This window comes from Oncorhynchus kisutch, linkage group LG29, assembly GCF_002021735.2.
Source record: "Oncorhynchus kisutch isolate 150728-3 linkage group LG29, Okis_V2, whole genome shotgun sequence".
NCBI classification, from domain to species: Eukaryota; Metazoa; Chordata; class Actinopteri; order Salmoniformes; family Salmonidae; genus Oncorhynchus; species Oncorhynchus kisutch.
This window is the reverse complement of record NC_034202.2, coordinates 27,530,805-27,550,467: the sequence shown is the minus strand read 5'-3', so window position 1 is coordinate 27,550,467 and position 19,663 is coordinate 27,530,805. Positions and strand designations below refer to the sequence as shown.

General features: G+C 47.1%; 1 protein-coding gene across 8 annotated transcripts in view; it reads right to left on the bottom strand.

The window, feature by feature from the left end:
- LOC109873640 (dachshund homolog 2) overlaps window positions 1-19,137 on the bottom strand; it is a 240,875-nt gene extending 221,738 nt beyond the window's left edge. For 6 of the 8 annotated variants that reach the window (XM_031808769.1, XM_031808766.1, XM_031808762.1 and 3 more), the window contains exon 1: window positions 18,509-19,114. In XM_031808769.1, coding sequence (XP_031664629.1) covers window positions 18,509-18,981 — 473 coding nt within the window. In that variant the 5' untranslated portion in view covers window positions 18,982-19,114. Of the gene's footprint in view, window positions 1-18,508 lie in introns of all 8 variants that reach the window. The other 2 variants (XM_031808764.1, XM_031808765.1) reach the window with 2 other exon arrangements.
- Between the last annotated feature and the right edge of the window lie 526 nt (window positions 19,138-19,663).

Sequence of the window (19,663 nt, the reverse complement as noted above, 5' to 3'; positions counted from 1 at the left end):
CAGGGGGGAGGCAGTGGGGAGGCTGGGGGGAGGCTGGGGGAGGCTGGGGGGAGGCAGTGGGGAGGCTGGGGGGAGGCATAATGCAGCAGAGTCTAAACCAGGAAGCAGAATGCAGCAGAGTCTAAACCAGGAAGCAGAATGCAGCAGTCGAAACCAAGGAAGCTGAATGCAGCAGTCTAAACCAGGAAGCAGAATGCAGCAGAGTCTAAAACGAGGAAGCAGAACACAGCAGAGGCAAAACAAGGAAGCAGAATGCAGCAGAGTCTAAACCAGGAAGCAGAATGCAGCAGAGTCTAAACCAGGAGGCAGAATTTAGCAGTCGAAACCAAGGAAGCTGAATGCAGCAGTCTAAACCAGGAAGCAGAATGCAGCAGAGGCAAAACAAGGAAGCAGAATGCAGCAGAGTCTAAACCAGGAAGCATAATGCAGCAGAGTCTAAACCAGGAAGGCACACGCCAGCTAGCACAGTCCTTGTCCTTGTCCCAATTCCGTCTGAGAGTCGGGGCACTCGGCTGACGTCATGTGGGAGTATTCGGGAGTATTACTTATGATCAGGATGCAGGGATTGAGCTCTGGATGATTTTGGTGTGAATTATCTGGCCCAAATGTATTACTTGGGGCTTGAGCCGATTGGGGCTACTCTCTAGCAGATGATTACATGGGCTTCTTTATATAATTAACATTTCATTATTTATTTTTCCATACTTTCTCATTGTTTCTGTGATCCAAAAATACAAATTCTTTAATAGTCCTGTGTAGTATTTTAGTATTTTGATACTTTGTACAAGGCAATTAATAAGCATAAAAAACTTGGATGGAGCCTCCCGAGTGGCTCAGCGGTCTAAGACACTGCATTGCTACAGATGCTGGTACGAGACCTGTGCCGCCTGTGACCGGGAGACACATGAGGGGACGCACAATTAGCCCAGCATCGTACAAGTTAGGGGAGTGTTTGGGCGGCTGGGATGCCCATCACGCTGTAGCGACTCCTGTGGCGGGCCAGGCGCATGCACGCTGACACGGTCACCAGGTGTATGGTGTTTCCTCCGACACAAAATTTTTGTTTTTTTGTATGTATAAAATGTATAATAGTCATATTTAAAATATTTGCAACGGGCCGCTTCTGGGGGAATTCCGGTAGATGGAAACGATGTACTTGGGCCGATTCTGGGCAGTTATTCATTTTGATTCAGGGCAGTCCGACACCCAATTCCGGGCCGATTCAATCAGTTCCGGCCCCCAGGAAGAGGGCCGCTTCTGGGCCGATTCCTCATTGCTAGCTTGGACGGTTCTTCTCAGCTCCACTCTGATCTGACTGGAGCCATTTAAAACCTGAGAGGAGAGACCTGCCTCTGTCAAGGAGAGACAAGAGAGAGAGAGGCACGGTCACCTGTCCAGCTCTACAGAAATCGAGTGTGTGTGTGAATCAACACCCTGCACCAATACATTCCTAGTAAGTAATTAAAAGCAGACTGGGCTTCGGCCCACGTTATCAACTCATCAAGTTCACTGCTCATCAGGATAACAGGTCCACATCTGCTGTCATTACAGGACAGGAGATAAATCAATCCTCTAGCCTCCTGCTTTAAAGTCTCCTCCTCGCCGGATATATTTATATACCACCGACACCCCTGACAGTGTATTTACTGTAGGCAAATGAAAACTCACACACTACCTTGTAATGGGAGAGAGGAGCGAGAAAAAAGCATGTTGTGAGTTGGTTCTGGGGAAGACGGATGGTCTCAGTAAAAACACAGCCCTCCTTTAAGCCACCCATATAGACCCTTAAACACTCCTTTAAATAACATAGGGATGAATAAAAAACACATTGGACTAGGCCCAGTGATGTCTTTTGTAGGAGCTATAGGGTAGTCTGGCGTTTAATAGAAGTGAGTTTCTTGTTTGAGTGGGAGGTGGGTAGTGGGAGGTGGGAAGGAGTTGTGGTGCAATAAGTTCACCTTCACAGAGCAAAGATAAGATCTCTTCCTGCAATCACTTCAGTAGCTAAAAGCCCTCAGTCACATTTCAGTCACGACACCGACAACAGCGGACATTGAACACAAAGACTACGCCGCATAATAAACAGACTTATCTCTCCTTCAAGGCACTAATGCTTCATTAGAGAAAACAGAGGAACGTTTTAGTCACGTATCTGCCTCACAAGTTAACCAATTCAAAGCTGCGGTTGGTTTTGTGGTTGAAGCTGCTTGGATCCAGCCGGGCCGTCCCAGACAGGACACTCTCGGTGAGTAATTGGATCCAGTCGGGCCGTCCCAGACAGGACACTCTCGGTGAGTAATTGGATCCAGCCGGGCCGACCCAGACAGGACACTCTCGGTGAGTAATTGGATCCAGCCGGGCCGACCCAGACAGGACACTCTCGGTGAGTAATTGGATCCAGCCGGGCCGTCCCAGACAGGACACTCTCGGTGAGTTATTGGATCCAGCCGGGCCTTCCCAGACAGGACACTCTCGGTGAGTAATTGGATCCAGCCGGGCCTTCCCAGACAGGACACTCTCGTGAGTAATTGGATCCAGCCGGGCCAACCCAGACAGGACACTCTCGGTGAGTAATTGGATCCAGCCGGGCCGTCCCAGACAGGACACTCTTGGTGAGTTATTGGATCCAGCCGGGCCTTCCCAGACAGGACACTCTCGGTGAGTAATTGGATCCAGCCGGGCCGTCCCAGACAGGACACTCTCGGTGAGTTATTGGATCCAGCCGGGCCTTCCCAGACAGGACACTCTCGGTGAGTAATTGGATCCAGCCGGGCCGACCCAGACAGGGCACTCTCGGTGAGTAATTGGATCCAGCCGGGCCTTCCCAGACAGGACACACTCGGTGAGTAATTGGATCCAGCCGGGCCGACCCAGACAGGACACTCTCAGTGAGTAATTGGATCCAGCCGGGCCGTCCCAGACAGGACACTCTCGGTGAGTAATTGGATCCAGCCGGGCCGACCCAGACAGGACACTCTCGGTGAGTAATTGGATCCAGCCGGGCCGACCCAGACAGGACACTCTCGGTGAGTAATTGGATCCAGCCGGGCCGACCCAGACAGGACACTCTCGGTGAGTAATTGGAGCCAGGCTCCTCTGGGTAGAAGGGGGATGATTCCCTTACGGATCCCACAAGAACATGAAAACTGGCAATGATGTCATCACATACCCAATGCTCCTCCTTAAGCTTTAACGCAGACCAGGAGGGGCACACTGAGCACATCTTTCACTCTTCCTCCTCCCTGCCTCACCTCCCTCATTACCTTCCTCTTCTAGCCCCTGACACTGCTTTCTCCACGCCTGTGTGATTTGGTTGAAAATAAAAAGTGTTCAGGACCATGTTTGTCCACCAAGGTCTCCATTTCCTCCTAATTGGTATGTTTAGAAGTACATGCACATATACTGTATGCAATGCATATAAACACACACACACACACACACACACATACACACAGTGCACATGCACAGGAAATGACTTCCTCTCTGAAGGTCACAGGTCAACATCTTAAACATTACACATCACATATGCTATCATGAGCAACATAATCCTGACAACACAACACCTATAAATAACCAGGATGAAAAGGGACAGGATGAGCCTGGCAGTTAGGATCACAATTCAGTCATCTTACCTAAATTCCGCTGCTATTTGAAAACTTTGTGGTTCCCATGGCCAGACTGACAGTGTCTGTGGGAGGGGGGGTGGGGATCACGGCCAGACTGACAGTGTCTGTGGGGGGGGATCAGGGCCAGACTGACAGTGTCTGTGGGAGGAGGGGTGGGGATCAGGGCCAGACTGACAGCATCTGTGGGAGGAGGGATGGGGATCAGGGCCAGACTGACAGTGTCTGTGGGAGGGGGGGGGGGGGATCAGGGCCAGACTGACAGTGTCTGTGGGAGGGGGGTGGGGATCAGCGCCAGACTGACAGTGTCTGTGGGAGGGGGGGGGGGATCAGCGCCAGACTGACAGTGTCTGTGGGAGGGGTGAGGGATCAGGGCCAGACTGACAGAGTCTGTGGGAGGAGGGGTGGGGATCAGGGTCAGACTGACAGTGTCTGTGGGAGGGGGGGGGGATCAGGGCCAGACTGACAGTGTCTGTGGGATGGGGGGATCAGCGCCAGACTGACAGTGTCTGTGGGAGGGGGGGGGATCAGCGCCAGACTGACAGTGTCTGTGGGAGGGGGGGGGTCAGCGCCAGACTGACAGTGTCTGTGGGAGGGGTGGGGGATCAGGGCCAGACTGACAGAGTCTGTGGGAGGAGGGGTGGGGATCAGGGTCAGACTGACAGTGTCTGTGGGAGGGGGGGGGGGGGATCAGGGCCAGACTGACAGTGTCTGTGGGATGGGGGGATCATGGCCAGACTGACAGCGTCTGTGGGGGGGGGGGATCAGCGCCAGACTGACACTGTCTGTGGGAGGGGGGGGGGGGGATCAGCGCCAGACTGACAGTGTCTGTGGGAGGGGGGGGGGGATCACGGCCAGACTGACAGTGTCTGTGGGATGGGGGGATCACAGCCAGACTGACAGTGTCTGTGGGAAGGGGGGGTGGGGATCAGGGCCAGACTGACAGCATCTGTGGGGGGGGGAGCAGGGCCAGACTGACAGTGTCTGTGGGAGGGGTGGGGGATCAGGGCCAGACTGACAGAGTCTGTGGGAGGAGGGGTGGGGATCAGGGTCAGACTGACAGTGTCTGTGGGAGGGGGGGGGGGGGGGGGGGGGGGGGATCAGGGCCAGACTGACACTGGGCTAATTGCGCGCCGCCTTATGGGACTCCCAATCACGACTGGTTGTGATACAGTCAGGAATCAAACCAGGGTGTCTGTAGTCTCTTCAGGTGACCCCGGCCATCACTAGTGACATTGAGCGCTGCAGTAGGATAGGGCTGCAGTAGGCTAGGGGCTGCAGTAAGCTACGGGCTGCAGTAAGCTGCGGGCTGCAGTAGGCTAGGGCCAGAAGTAGGCTTGAAGCTGCAGTAGGCTAGGGGCTGCAGTAAGCTACGGGCTGCAGTAAGCTACGGGCTGCAGTATGCTATGGGCTGCAGTAGGCTAGGGCCGGAAATAGGCTAGAAGCTGCAGTAGGCTATGGGCTGCAGTAAGCTAGGGGCTGCAGTATGCTATGGGTTGCAGTTGGCTAGGGGCTGCAGTTGGCTAGGGGCCACAGTAGGCTAGGGGCTACAGTAAGCTAGGGGTTGCAGTTGCTAGGGGCTGCAGTTGGCTAGGGGCTGCAGTAGGCTAGGGGCTACAGTAGACTGGTGTCTGCAGTAGGCTAAGGGCTGTAGTAGGCTAGGGGCTACATTAAGCTGGGGTTGCAGTAGGCTAGGGGCTGCAGCAGGCTAGGGGTTGCAGTAGGCTAGGGGTTGCAGTAGGCTAGGGGCTACAGTACAGGTTAGGGGCTGTAGTACAGGCTGCAGTAGGATAGGGGCTGCAGTTGGCTAGGGGCTGCAGTAGGCTAGGGGCTACAGTAGACTGGTGTCTGCAGTAGGCTAAGGGCTGCAGTAGGCTGGGGGCTGCAGAAGGCTAGGGGTTGCAGTAGGCTGGGCGTTGCAGTAGGCTAGGGGCTACAGTAAGCTGGGGTTGCAGTAGGCTAGGGGCTGCAGAAGGCTAGGGGTTGCAGTAGGCTAGGCATTGCAGTAGGCTAGGGGCTACAGTACAGGCTAGGGGTTGCAGTTGCTAGGGGCTGCAGTTGGCTAGGGGCTGCAGTAGGCTAGGGGCTACAGTAGACTGGTGTCTGCAGTAGGCTAAGGGCTGCAGTAGGCTAGGGGCTACAGTAAGCTGGGGTTGCAGTAGGCTAGGGGCTGCAGCAGGCTAGGGGTTGCAGTAGGCTAGGGGTTGCAGTAGGCTAGGGGCTACAGTACAGGCTAGGGGCTGTAGTACAGGCTGCAGTAGGATAGGGGCTGCAGTTGGCTAGGGGCTGCAGTAGGCTAGGGGCTACAGTAGACTGGTGTCTGCAGTAGGCTACGGGCTGCAGTAGGCTAGGGGCTACAGTAAGCTGGGGTTGCAGTAGGCTAGGGGCTGCAGAAGGCTAGGGGTTGCAGTAGGCTAGGGGTTGCAGTAGGCTAGGGGCTACAGTACAGGCTAGGGGCTGTAGTACAGGCTGCAGTAGGATAGGGGCTACAGTAGGCTAGGGCCTACAGTAGGCTAAGTGTTGCAGTAGGCTAGGGGCTACAGTAGGCTAGGGGCTACAGTAGGCGAGGGGTTGCAGTAGAATAGGGGCTGCTGTACGATAGGGGCTACAGTACAGGCTGCAGTAGGCTCGGGGCTACAGTACAGGCTTAAGTAGAATAGGGGCTACAGTAGACTGGTGTCTGCAGTAGGCTAAGGGCTGCAGTAGGCTAGGGGCTACAGTAAGCTGGGGTTGCAGTAGGCTAGGGGCTGCAGCAGGCTAGGGGTTGCAGTAGGCTAGGGGCTACAGTACAGGCTAGGGGCTGTAGTACAGGCTGCAGTAGGATAAGGGCTACAGTAGACTAGGGGCTGCAGTAGGCTAGGGGTTGCAGTAGGCTAGGGGCTACAGTACAGTCTAGGGGCTGTAGTACAGGCTGCAGTAGGATAGGGGCTACAGTAGGCTAGGGCCTGCAGTAGGCTAAGAGTTGCAGTAGACTAGGGGCTACAGTAGGCTAGGGGCTACAGTAGGCTAGGGGTTGCAGTAGAATAGGGGCTGCTGTACGATAGGGGCTACAGTACAGGCTGCAGTAGGCTCGGGGGTACAGTACAGGCTGCAGTAGGATAGGGGCTACAGTACAGGCTTAAGTAGAATAGGGGCTACAGTAGACTGGTGTCTGCAGTAGGCTAAGGGCTGCAGTAGGCTAGGGGCTACAGTAAGCTGGGGTTGCAGTAGGCTAGGGGCTGCAGCAGGCTAGGGGTTGCAGTAGGCTAGGGGCTACAGTACAGGCTAGGGGCTGTAGTACAGGCTGCAGTAGGATAGGGGCTACAGTAGACTAGGGGCTGCAGTAGGCTAGGGGTTGCAGTAGGCTAGGGGCTACAGTACAGTCTAGGGGCTGTAGTACAGGCTGCAGTAGGATAGGGGCTACAGTAGGCTAGGGCCTGCAGTAGGCTAAGAGTTGCAGTAGACTAGGGGCTACAGTAGGCTAGGGGCTACAGTAGGCTAGGGGTTGCAGTAGAATAGGGGCTGCTGTACGATAGGGGCTACAGTACAGGCTGCAGTAGGCTCGGGGGTACAGTACAGGCTGCAGTAGGATAGGGGCTACAGTACATATTACAGTAGGCTCAGGGCTGCAGTAGAATAGGGGCTGCAGTAGGATAGGGGCTACAGTACAGGCTGCAGTAGCCTCGGGGCTACAGTACAGGCTTAAGTAGGATAGGGGCTACAGTACAGATTACAGTAGGCTCGGGGCTACAGTACAGGCTAGGGGATGCAGTACAAGCTGCAGTAGGATAGGGTCTACAGTAAAGGCTACAGTAGGATATGGGCTACAGTACAGGCTACAGTAGGATAGGGGCTACATTACAGGCTGCAGTAGACTCGGGCTACAGTACAAGCTGCAGTAGGCTCGGGGCTACAGTACAAGCTGCAGTAGGATAGGGGCTACAGTACAGATTACAGTAGGCTCGGGGCTACAGTACAGGCTGCAGTAGGCTCGGGGCTACAGTACAGGCTAGGGGCTGCAGTACAAGCTGCAGTATGCTCGGGGCTACAGTACAGGCTAGGGGCTACAGTACAAGCTGCAGTAGGCTCGGGGCTACAGTACAGGCTGCAGTAGGCTCAGGGCTACAGTACAGATTACAGTAGGCTCGGGGCTACAGTACAGGCTAGGGGCTGCAGTACAAGCTGCAGTACGGGAGGTAGAGCCCTTGGTTATTGCCTCCAGATGTCAGAGATTCAGGAGACAAACACAGATCACAGAGGGAGGCACAGGCCTTTTGTTTAGGATGGTCTGTTTTTTATATGGAACAGAGAGAGAGTTTGGGCTCTGGGCTGTCCTGTCCTCAGTCTGCATGGGTGCCTTATTACTGTAGCCTCCTCGAATCCAGAGTCAGCACGGAAGGAAAAAAGAGCACACACTGCTAAACACATCATAAAATATTCATCTGTGTAATTGGGACGCTAATTCACATTTCTTCAACTGCATTGAGTTCCAAGAGCAGAGCACTGCACGTCTATGTCTGTCTGCGCCCACACCACCACGTCCAACAGCTCCATGTCAAAACAAATCATCTGAGCAGCAACACAATTAATCAAAACTGCAACTGCATAAAATAAGATTAAGGGACTTAAGTATCAAGCTTGTATAATGTCTTACAAAACTTCACTAATGAGCCCACAACTAGAGAGGGACAAAAAGAGAGAGAGAGAGAGAGAGAGAGACAGAGAGAGACAGAGAGAGAGAGAGAGAGAGAGAGAGAGAGAGAGAGAGAGAGAGAGAGAGAGAGAGAGAGAGAGAGAGAGAGGGAGATATATATATATATCTATAGAGAGAGAGAGAGAGAGATACAGAGAGATACAGAGAGAGAGAGAGACGGAGAGAGAGATACAGCGAGAGGGAGAGAGAGAGAGAGAGAGAGAGAGAGAGAGAGGATAGGAAAACACCAGCTATTCTGGTACAAACTACTGTGTAGATTTTAATGTCACATTCAATTTTCTGCTCCCTGCTTCTCCCATATCCCCATCCAAAAACAACTATTTAATGCATCACTCCTAATTAGATGATTAGTGCTTGGAAGGGCAGGAGATGAGTCATTTGCATAATTCAATCATAAAAGTTAGAGATACATATTTCTATGTTCGTTTGTACAATTATCTGGGTTGTCCTGGGGCTGTGATATTAATGTGATTAAACAATACTCCTGGAGCCTAGTGTCCTCCGTTAAAGCACTGCTAGAGGCAAACCCAAAATTAATGTGAGGAGACAATTCATTTGACTCTACATGACTGTAATAAATATAGCCCCGCTGCAGATGTGTCATTAAGCCCAGGAAGAAGATCTTCCCAAAGTCAAGATGACACCAGTGACTCTGGTTTTGTCTGGTCTCCTGCATCACGAAGAGATGGTGGATGTCATTTCTACCCCAGCGAGAGACGACAGGCCTCTTCCACCCCCCCCCCCACCTCCCCCCCACGCCGCACACAACATAAACATTTTGTAGGCCGTCATTGTATATAAGAATTTGTTCTTAACTGAATTGCCTAGTTAAATAAAGGTTAAATTAAATAAATAAACCAGACACACGTTAACACATCGTCATTACCAACACACACACATAAACACATAGGTCAAAAGACAAATCTCTCACATATCTCTCACATATCGGCGGCAGTGTAGCCTAGTGGTTAGAGCGTTGGACTAGTAACCAGAAGGTTGCAAGTTTAAACCCCCCCGAGCTGACAAGGTACAAATCTGTCGTTCTGCTCCTGAACAGGCAGTTAACCCACTGTTCCTAGGCCGTCATTAAAAATAAGAAATTGTTCTTAACTGACTTGCCTAGTAAAATAAAGGTCAAAAATAAAATATTGCTCACATATCTATCACATGCATCTCACATCAAGTCCTCACACATGCAGACGCTCTCTGCTCTCTGCTCTCCACCGTCCTAAACGGCAGGCTCAGGCTCAATTCACTTCCACACATTCACACTCTATTTACTGTGTAAAATGATGAACTGAATCATTTAACTATTACATTCATGAACAATGAAGTGGGAGAAAAAATATTATGAGTGACAGCTCATGATTATGACACTTTACTGAAATAAATGTGCACGAGGTCCGCGGAGTCCATGGAAGCATATTTCCAATCCCTAATTGACCACATGTCTTTGCTTTGCCTCCAATTCATTGGTTATGTATGGGACTAGTTATCGGACTAGTTATGGGACTAGTTATGGGATTAGTTAGGGGACTAGTTATTACAGGGCTGTGGCTTGGAACAGGCACTCCACAACATTCATGACATATTGCATGGCCACAGGTTGTTTTATAAAACTTTGGAAGTGTTCTCTCAGACACACGACACATAAACACACACACGGCACATAAACACACACACACAAACACACACACACACACACATACACACACATACACACATACACACACACACGTCTAGGGGCAAGCTAACCCCAGTCATAAAAATATCAAAGTATTTCAACCTTTGCTTTTACAATGGAGTGCTATAAATCTCACATGGGGAAAGGTCGGGATGTTACAATTTACACAGAAAAGTCATTTAAGGAAATGGGGGAAAGTCAGACTAAATTATTTTCTCAATTTACCCAATAATAATGATCATATTTATTTAATGATTACATTTATTACCCAATAATAATGATCATAGTTATTTAATGATTACATTTACTACACAATAATAATGATCATAGTTATTTAATGATTACATTTATTACCCAATAATAATGATCATAGTTATTTAATGATTACATTTATTACCCAATAATAATGATCATAGTTATTTAATGATTACATTTATTACCCAATAATAATGATCATATTTCTTTAATTGCTTTAAATTACATTAAAAATATATACTAATTAAAATGGGTGCCAGAAAGTTTAAGCATGTCTTCACAGACACAATTTATATTTTAAGGAAGCCTTGCAGCCAAACCATTACACAGTGAATCCATTTTACCTCTCATCTGGACTAATGTGTGTGTGCTGCTGTAACAGTAGGTTCATTAGGCACCGGCCAGCTGACTGACACCATCGTAGCCTGCACCAGGCAGCTTGCTGACACCACCGCAGCCTGCACCAGGCAGCTGACTGACACCATCATAGCCTGCACCGGGCAGCTGACTGACACCATCGCAGCCTGCACCGGGCAGCTGACTGAAACCATCGCAGCCTGTACCGGGCAGCTGACTGACACCACCGCAGCCTGTACCGGGCAGCTGACTGACACCATTGCAGCCTGCACCGGGCAGCTGACTGACACCATTGCAGCCTGTACCGGGCAGCTGACTGACACCATTGTGCAGCCTGCACCGGGCAGCTGACTGACACCACCGCAACCTGCACCGGGCAGCTGGCTGACACCATCATAGCCTGCACCGGGCAGCTGACTGACACCATCGCAGCCTGTACCGGGCAGCTGACTGACACCATCATAGCCTGCACCGGGCAGCTGACTGACAACATCGCAGCCTGCACCGGGGAGCTGACTGACACCACCGCAGCCTGCACCGGGCAGCTGGCTGACACCATCATAGCCTGCACCGGGCAGCTGACTGACACCACCACAGTCTGCACCGTGCAGCTGACTGACACATGGGTCATTCCACCTCAAAAAGTACAAGAAAGAGGATTTAGACACCCCCCATCTCAGATTGTTCTGAAATCATTGATGTAGGTAGTAACAGATACGATTAGTATTCCTGAGGGAAAAAAATGTTTAAATATAATTTGATCTCTAAGAAATTAAGCTTATTGATTTGCAATTTGAGTTGATAGAACTCAAATAGTATTCAATAAACATAGTGCGCAACATCCGATTGTGACCAAACTATTTCCTACCAAAGAGTAAGACACAACGAATCCCAAAAAAAATTCAAAAGCCACCCACGGACCGCCATGTCAATCCAACCCTAACAACCCTATCAGTTCTCTATGTTTGACAAGTAGTATGAACCTGTGGCTATTCACTGTGAATTTGGAGATGTATTTTTCCCCGTTCAGAGAAATTTGCTTGTATTATTTCCCATAAAGCCACACTCTTTTATCCATTTTAATGGTGTCTTTTGTTTATTAAATAGATCACAGCTTTTCCTTTGCAACTTTGGGTAGAAAACCTAGAGATTTGGCTCATTGCTGGATCGAATCCCTGAGCTGACAAGGTAAAAATCTGTCGCTCTGCCCCTGAGCAAGGCAGTTAACCCACTGTTACCCGAGCGCCGAAGACGTGGATGTCGATTATGGCAGCCCCCCGCACCTCTCTGATTCAGAGGGGTTGAGTTAAATGCTGAAGACACATTTCAGTTGAAGGCATTCAGTTGTACAACTGACTAGGTCTCCCCCTTCCCCCTTTACTTTCATTATGAATATAAACTATGTGGTCATCCTCACAAATAAAGCAATTCAGTTTGTCTCTTAGCAAGCTAATGCTTCAGCCCAACTCTCCTTGAAAAGTCCAACAAGTGGCAGCTCTCTGAGAGGGCAATCCCTATGGTGCAATTCCAATATGAAGACTTTTCCTACAAGCCCAAAACTTTGATGGAGAAATGGGCTAGCTAGGCACAAAAATGTTGTGACAACACTTATAGAACCCAATACCATTACCTTTGCAAAAAATGTGTTCCTAATGTTTGGTACACTCAGTGTATATGGTATGTGTTTGGGACTTTTACCTTTGAAGACCATTAGAGACCATAACATTGAAACCAATAGAACTGCTGTAGACAAATGGTTTGCTTGTTCACCAGGAATGGTCTAACAGTAACTAATCCAGACCTTTTTTGAAGGGAATAATCCACCCACAAGGGGTCAATTTCTTGGACACAGATTAAGCTTAAAAGAAGGACAAATTGAATTGCTTTCATGGAGGAATGGTCTCAATTGTGAAGACGACCACACAATGTATTTTCATCATGAGCCAAATCTATTGGTTTTCTACCCAAAATTGCAAAAGGAATGTTGTGATCTATTTAATATACACAAGAGACCAGCAAAATCGAAAAAAGAGTGTGGAGGTATAGCAGGCACATTAGCATCTAGTGGTCAGAATCTGGTACTTTCACACCACTTTATGGTAAATAATGCAAGATACTTCAATGACTAATTTCTCTAAACAGAGGAAAAAACTATCAACAGATTCACTGGGAATATATGACATAGTATGGAGAAGCAATACTCCAAGCCACAGCTTTATACTACTTGTCAAACATAGAGAACTGATACTGTATACTGGTAGTTGGGGGTTGGAATGGCATGGGGTGTGGGGGATCTGTGGGCGGCATTTTACATTTTTGGCGGGATTCCTCATGTCTTACTCATTGGTAAGAAGACGTTTGGTCCAAATCGGATGTTGGTTACTATATTTATTGAATATTATCTGAATCCTATAAATTAAAATGGCCAATTTGGGTACAATCAATTAGCTTATTTTCTTTCAGATCAAATTACATTTAAACAAAATAACGTTTCAGGAATGGCAATTTGACCTGTTTCTAACTACATAAACGATTTCAGAACCATCTGAGATGGTGGGCGTCATGACATGGAACGACAACCATGAAACACACGAAAAACAACCATGAACACACAGAGACACATGCATGCATGAGCAGGAGAACGCCATGCACAGAGGGCCATGCACAGAGAGCCATGCACAGAGGGCCATGCACAGAGAGCCATGCACAGAGGGCCATGCACAGAGGGCCATGCACAGAGGGCCATGCACAGAGGGCCATGCACAGAGAGCCATGCACAGAGGGCCATGCACAGAGGGCCATGCACAGAGAGCCATGCACAGAGGGCCATGCACAGAGAGCCATGCACAGAGGGCCATGCACAGAGGGCCATGCACAGAGGGCCATGCACAGAGGGCCATGCACAGAGAGCCATGCACAGAGGGCCATGCACAGAGAGCCATGCACAGAGGGCCATGCACAGAGGGCCATGCACAGAGGGCCATGCACAGAGGGCCATGCACAGAGGGCCATGCACAGAGGGCCATGCACAGAGGGCCATGCACAGAGAGCCATGCACAGAGGGCCATGCACAGAGAGCCATGCACAGAGGGCCATGCTTAAATGCCATCTAAACAGAAAAACAAAAAGCACCCCTTCACTATTTAATGAGGCTGATCTCTCCAGAGCTTTGACAGTGCTTGGTGCAACTCTTCACATCAAGTGGGGTTAATTTATTATTTAAAGTAGAAAAGGGCAGTGGGAGCAGATATGTAATAAAATCAAGCTGAAGAAGAAGCCAGTGTATAATTGATGGTTGACATTAAGGAGCAGTGGAGGTTCTAGACAGATTGACACGCTCCCTGCTGATTGGAGGAGATTGGAGGAGACAGGGGTGTGTCTTGGGTGGCGTGCTCAACCGGGTGTATCGCTGCCCAAGGCTAGGCTACAGGCAGGGAGCTGGCCATATGGAGCAGTTAGACTGGCCAACACACACTGACAACCAACGCCACCTCTATACACACACACACGGCAAAAAAATGAACCTGTTACTGTAGTAGAAACTGTAATTCAAACATCAATTCCATATGTCTCTGATTTCACCCAGACATCACTGGGGTATTCTCTATTAACATTCAATATGGGACACTCTGTGGAGGCCACAGGACAAGGGATCATGTACTGATTCACCACACAAACACAAGCGAAGGAAAGGACAGTGGTTTGGCCAATGTACCCATCCACCATAGATCTAACAAAACATTTCCAGAACCTCACATTTACCCACAGATTATAATCAAGCAGAAAATCTGGATCATTTTTTTTTTAGGAAACCTTAAGTGGTGTTAAAATGTGCAGCTGGAATTTTTATCTGGGCATCCTGGAGAATTAAAGCAAGCCTTTATAAATAAATGACGATTAAAATAAGGAAAGAAGAAGCTCATTCTGTTAGGCTTTCTAAAAACTCACAAGGTTATCATTAATTATGATTAAGTTAAATTTTCATTGATTTCTAACCAAAATGTCTGATTAGGAGTGATGTGGGTTATGGCTCACTGAGCCTCAAGGAACCTGTTACATCTCGTTTAGAAGACTAATGTTTAAAGGCCTCACTGATCTCCTCAACAAGCTATCTCCAAGACCTCTCTGGTCTCTTCAGTCAGCAGTAGTTTTTTTGTCTCTCGTGGTCATCTGCATTCGGTGAATGGTTAAATGGTTAATCCAATACACCTTTGAGGGAAGAAACACGAGGAGAGTGGAAAAACAGCACAGATGTTCATCTCTAATGTCATTTCCATTACATTTCCTAAGTGCAGTCCCCAAGTGCAAACTAGGTTAGCGTTATGTTTAGCTTGCAAATTATTTTTAATAAATAATGAATGCAATAAAAACATGGAGATCAATCGCGAGCTGAGATATCATAAAAGGAGCCCTAAGTGCTGCCTATGTTTGCTGATTTGGACATTTTCCCGTTTTCAAATTGTCCTTGTCAGTGCTAAAGGTTTTGTCGAGATATTTTGATTTCTTGATGACTCTATCCACTATTCCAGTTTACAGGCTTCCTGCGTCTACTGAGAGATATGCACTCCGTCCATGAAGAGATATCCACACATTTTCTTTCCCTCGCTTTCATTCTCTCCCGTCACTTCGCCAAATAAAAAAGGGGGGGGATAGGCCTGTTTTCACTCATTAGTTACAACCATCTGGTGATGGGATGGTGGATGATGTTTAAATCTGACTATAAAAACAGCGCTCAGATGGGCGCGCGCAGGCAGGTGAGCTGTAAAGCACGGAGGCCAAGGTGCAAATTCAATTCTCTAGCCACCCATACTGTATTACTCAGGCAATTTCATTACGCATCAGTGGCTGCAATCTTTGTGAAGTGAGCAGCACATAGCCTACACTATAACCTTCAACATTGCAGTGAATGATGTATTATAGTAACCAGTTCACTTCTAATACACATATAGAATCTCTCTCTCCTAGGGTACATTTGACAACTGCAACAGATCAAAGTCAAACGTAATAATAGATCCAGGGATTGTAAAATCAGGGAGGAGAGGCTGAAAGGTTAATGACCGAATCTTGCCCAAACTGACCATCTGGACATGAAATACTAACATATTCCTGCCTCCCTCTCTCTCCCACCATGCTTCTGCTTCACCCTCTCTCTCAGTGATCGCTGTGTAAAATATAATCTATATTCCTCTCCAAACATAACCCCAAAGCAGATTATCTCCAATTGAAAGTGTGTGTGTGTGTGTGTGTGTGTGTGTGTGTGTGTGTGTGTGTGTGTGTGTGTGTGTGTGTGTGTGTGTGTGTGTGTGTGTGTGTGTGTGTGTGTGTGTGTGTGTGTGTGCGTGTGTGTGCGTGTGTCACAAGAGTAGTCTAGCTCGTGTTGAGGACATTTAATGCATCGTTGTATCCTCTTCATGCGCTCCCTTGTCATTTTCACACCAAACTCACCACCGAGAGATACAATAATCTTACACCCCTTCCTGACAGCCGGATGTTTAATTGAATGTTATATCAGGTAAGACAGACGTTTTAAAATATTTCTACTTTTTTGCAAATATTGATGTAGTTCACTTGAACGCTGTATAAAGTGAAAGACTGAATACTGAAACCTTTGAAACTAAAATAAAATAAAAATAGCGGTCAAAATACAGCCTTACGCTTACTCCTACGGCACAATTGTCCACTTTATCTGTAATCAATACACCAATCCCATCTAAATATATCAGACTCAGTTTGACAAAACAGGCATGATCCGTTAATGCGTCAGAGATGGAAAGGTATTTGATTTCAAATAGATGGTCAAGATGCCATATGAAAAATGTTTGATGTTGGCAAATTGCGAAATAAAGACAAAAAGTTTAGCATAAAGTACTTAATTTTTTGTTGACGCATAATTAATTAAGACAAAATTAAATTATGTGGTCAGAAATCAAATGTGTTAAAAGGTCTTATATTCTGTGATTTTCGGAGTGAATAACGTCAGTGTGTGTGTGTTGTGACAGCGGGACACACAAAATGAAAACTTTTCTACAAATAGATTTCTCTTTTGGTTTCACAACTATTATTACAATCAGCATCATCATCATCATTACATCTCTATTGATTAAATGGGAATTTATAATCATCATCCATGTCTTGTCTTATTCTACATGATATAACAGCAACCCTGATGCGCATTCGTGGGTCGAGCATCTATTCAAGGTAACTTCTTGTTCTTTGTATTGAATTACCAGCCTCCTCTTTTGTGGAGAATAATCAGCATGGCTTATTGTCGAAGTAGCCGGGGGAGCTGCTGGAGAATAAAAGTTGCAATTACGTACAACGAGACAATGAGGGGAAAAAACGTTGAGGTTCGGAATGCTAAAGCTCTTGGGAAAAGAGGGCACTGGTCTGTTTAGAGTTATTTTCCTCATCTGACATTGTATGGGAACACTAATGCATCTGTCATGATAACAAGCTAAGAATAACACCTGGACATCAAACCGAGCAGAGAATCCATCCGAGGTGATTCATTCAGAACTGTCTCATTGATTTATTAAACACACAAGCAACATCTGCAGCGCACAGCCAGCACGGTGCACGGGTTGAAGATCAACTCGAGGGGAAAGGGAGAGGAGAGGTCCCACTGGGCACACACTGGTTGAATCAATGTTGTTTCCAAGTCATTTTAATGAAATTATGTTGAACCAACGTGGAATAGACGTTGAATTGAAGTCTGTGCCCAGTGGCATTAGTAAAAAATAAAAAATAAAATATATATATTTTTTTTTACGTGGTTTGTCCTGCTTTAACTGGCACGGGATTACCCAGTTACAGAAAATGCAACCAAATGTCCACAAATGTAGCCTCATTAAGTGAAATCCACATCTAAAACTTCTTTCATCCTTACTTTTAATTATATTTTCTCACTGGTAGAATCGAATGGATTCTATACAGAGACACAACGGTCTGTTTAATTTAGTCATTTAGCAAAAGAGAGGTGGACTTACATGTTTGCCTGCTCATTACAATGATATATATTTATGGGATTTATATCAAATTACACTCAGGTAGACTTGAGGAACTTAAATGAAGAAACTTAAACTTAATATACCACAACCTGCTCTATTGCTCCTGAATGACACCGGAATGGCATAATGGTTAACAGTGAGACGTGCTTTATTAACAAACCAAAAAGAACACAATTCTTCTTAGTGAAAGTCCTAATAAATATTCGAAATGAACAATCAAGCAGTAAGCTTACTGTTGTCATGTTTATTATAGTGTTGTGATCTGAATATTAATTAGGCTTTATAGGAAAAGTATGTTGCATCACATTAAAGGTCAATATGATGAACGTCAAAGTGAGAAAGGTGCTATTTAATGAAAAGTTATTTTCCTCAATGCCAACATATTGTAAGTATGTGGGAAAACGACCTAGAGCTTTGATACACGACGAAACAACGAGCTGCAGCTATAGGGGGGATTGCTTAAAGGTGATTTCTTATAAGTTATGAATAACTCAACTACTTCCCTCATACATTGCTGTCTATAAAATGGAACCATTGTAGCCTCTATTCAGATAGAACTAGTGCGTGTGTGTTCAAGAGAGACAGAGAGAGTGAAGGGTACAGACGTCAATGATTGAATTAACTGTCCACAATGCTTTAATGTTAATTCATAATATAGTAGCCTAGCATCATTTTGCTCATGCTTGTATTATTTATTTCAGCAATGGTAACTGATAGACACAGTGTAGCCTAATGCAGCGTTTGCTACACATTTTCATTAACCTCAGTTGGTGCATCTACAAAAAAAGTTAGTTGAAAACTTTTTGTTAATTGCCCCGTCTGCTCTGCTTTTGGGGCATCGCAGTGGTGCTGCATAAGAAACATGGTAAGAAGGAAACATGCAACTAACCTGGCATTGGTGCAGTCGTTGTACAGCGCTTCGAAGTCCTTGCGGGTGATGAGTTTGCAGCGATTCACCCCGGGCTGAATAGCCCCAAGCCCCCGCAGGACTCGGACCTGTTCCACCGTGCACACGACGGGGCATATATCCAGCCGCTTCAGCTTGGTGTAGACGGTGTGCAGCCCTCCGACCAGATGTTTCAGGAAGAGGTCGAAGACCTGCGGCAGGCAAATAAGTTCTTGACCGTCCACGTTGAACGAGGCTACCCTGACCCCGTGCACCTCAACCATTTTGCACTCGTTATTGCCGCTTGTGCCGTTTCCATTTCCACCGCCTCCTCCGCTGATGAAAGAGTTGATCATGCTGCTTGTCAGTCTCGGGGACTCGGCTGGGCTTGTATACAGCGTATCGGAGCGAAATAGGCTGCCAGACTCCAGAGTAGAGGTTTGGGAAAGCACCGGCGGAGTTGCTGACACGGCCATAGTTTCTCAAGTTTCTTCCTGTCTCACCGTTTGCGTTTTTTTTCTTCTCAATCACTATTTTTTTCTCTTGATGTTTCACATGCACTGTCGCTCACCTCGGATAATCGGCAACGGGCAACTACCTATCTCACAAGTGCGGTGGCTAGAATGAGAACCATCCGATTCCGTTTCAATTAGCCAGCCCACTGAGAACTGGATTGGCAGCTCCCACCACCAACGAGGAGCGTAGCAGTTTACGCGCGAGCATCCTATTGGCCCTTTAAGCATGAATGGCAGGGCTCCTAGTTAGAGGGGCGAGTTTCTGTTGACAGCTACTCCGCTACTGGATAATAACCTTTTTACAGACTGTTAGCGTTCATTTGAAATCATTAAGACCTGAATTAAAATGTTTTATTCTTATTGGTACAAATAATAAAACATGTGACGTTTGTTATTGTAATGTTATTACATTGCTATTGTATTATAATACATGTAGACCCATTGCATCAGGCATATAGCCTAATAAAATATGATTCGGTTTTTATGTTTTTAGGTTATATTGATTCGCATCAAAGAAAAGAAGTGAAAGACAAAACAGTAGAGATAATAAAAACCAGTACAGGTGAGGTTGGAAGCCCAAAAGGCCTTATATGAAAACAACACCAAAAATATAAGTACAACATTTTTTGGGGTTCAATCAGTT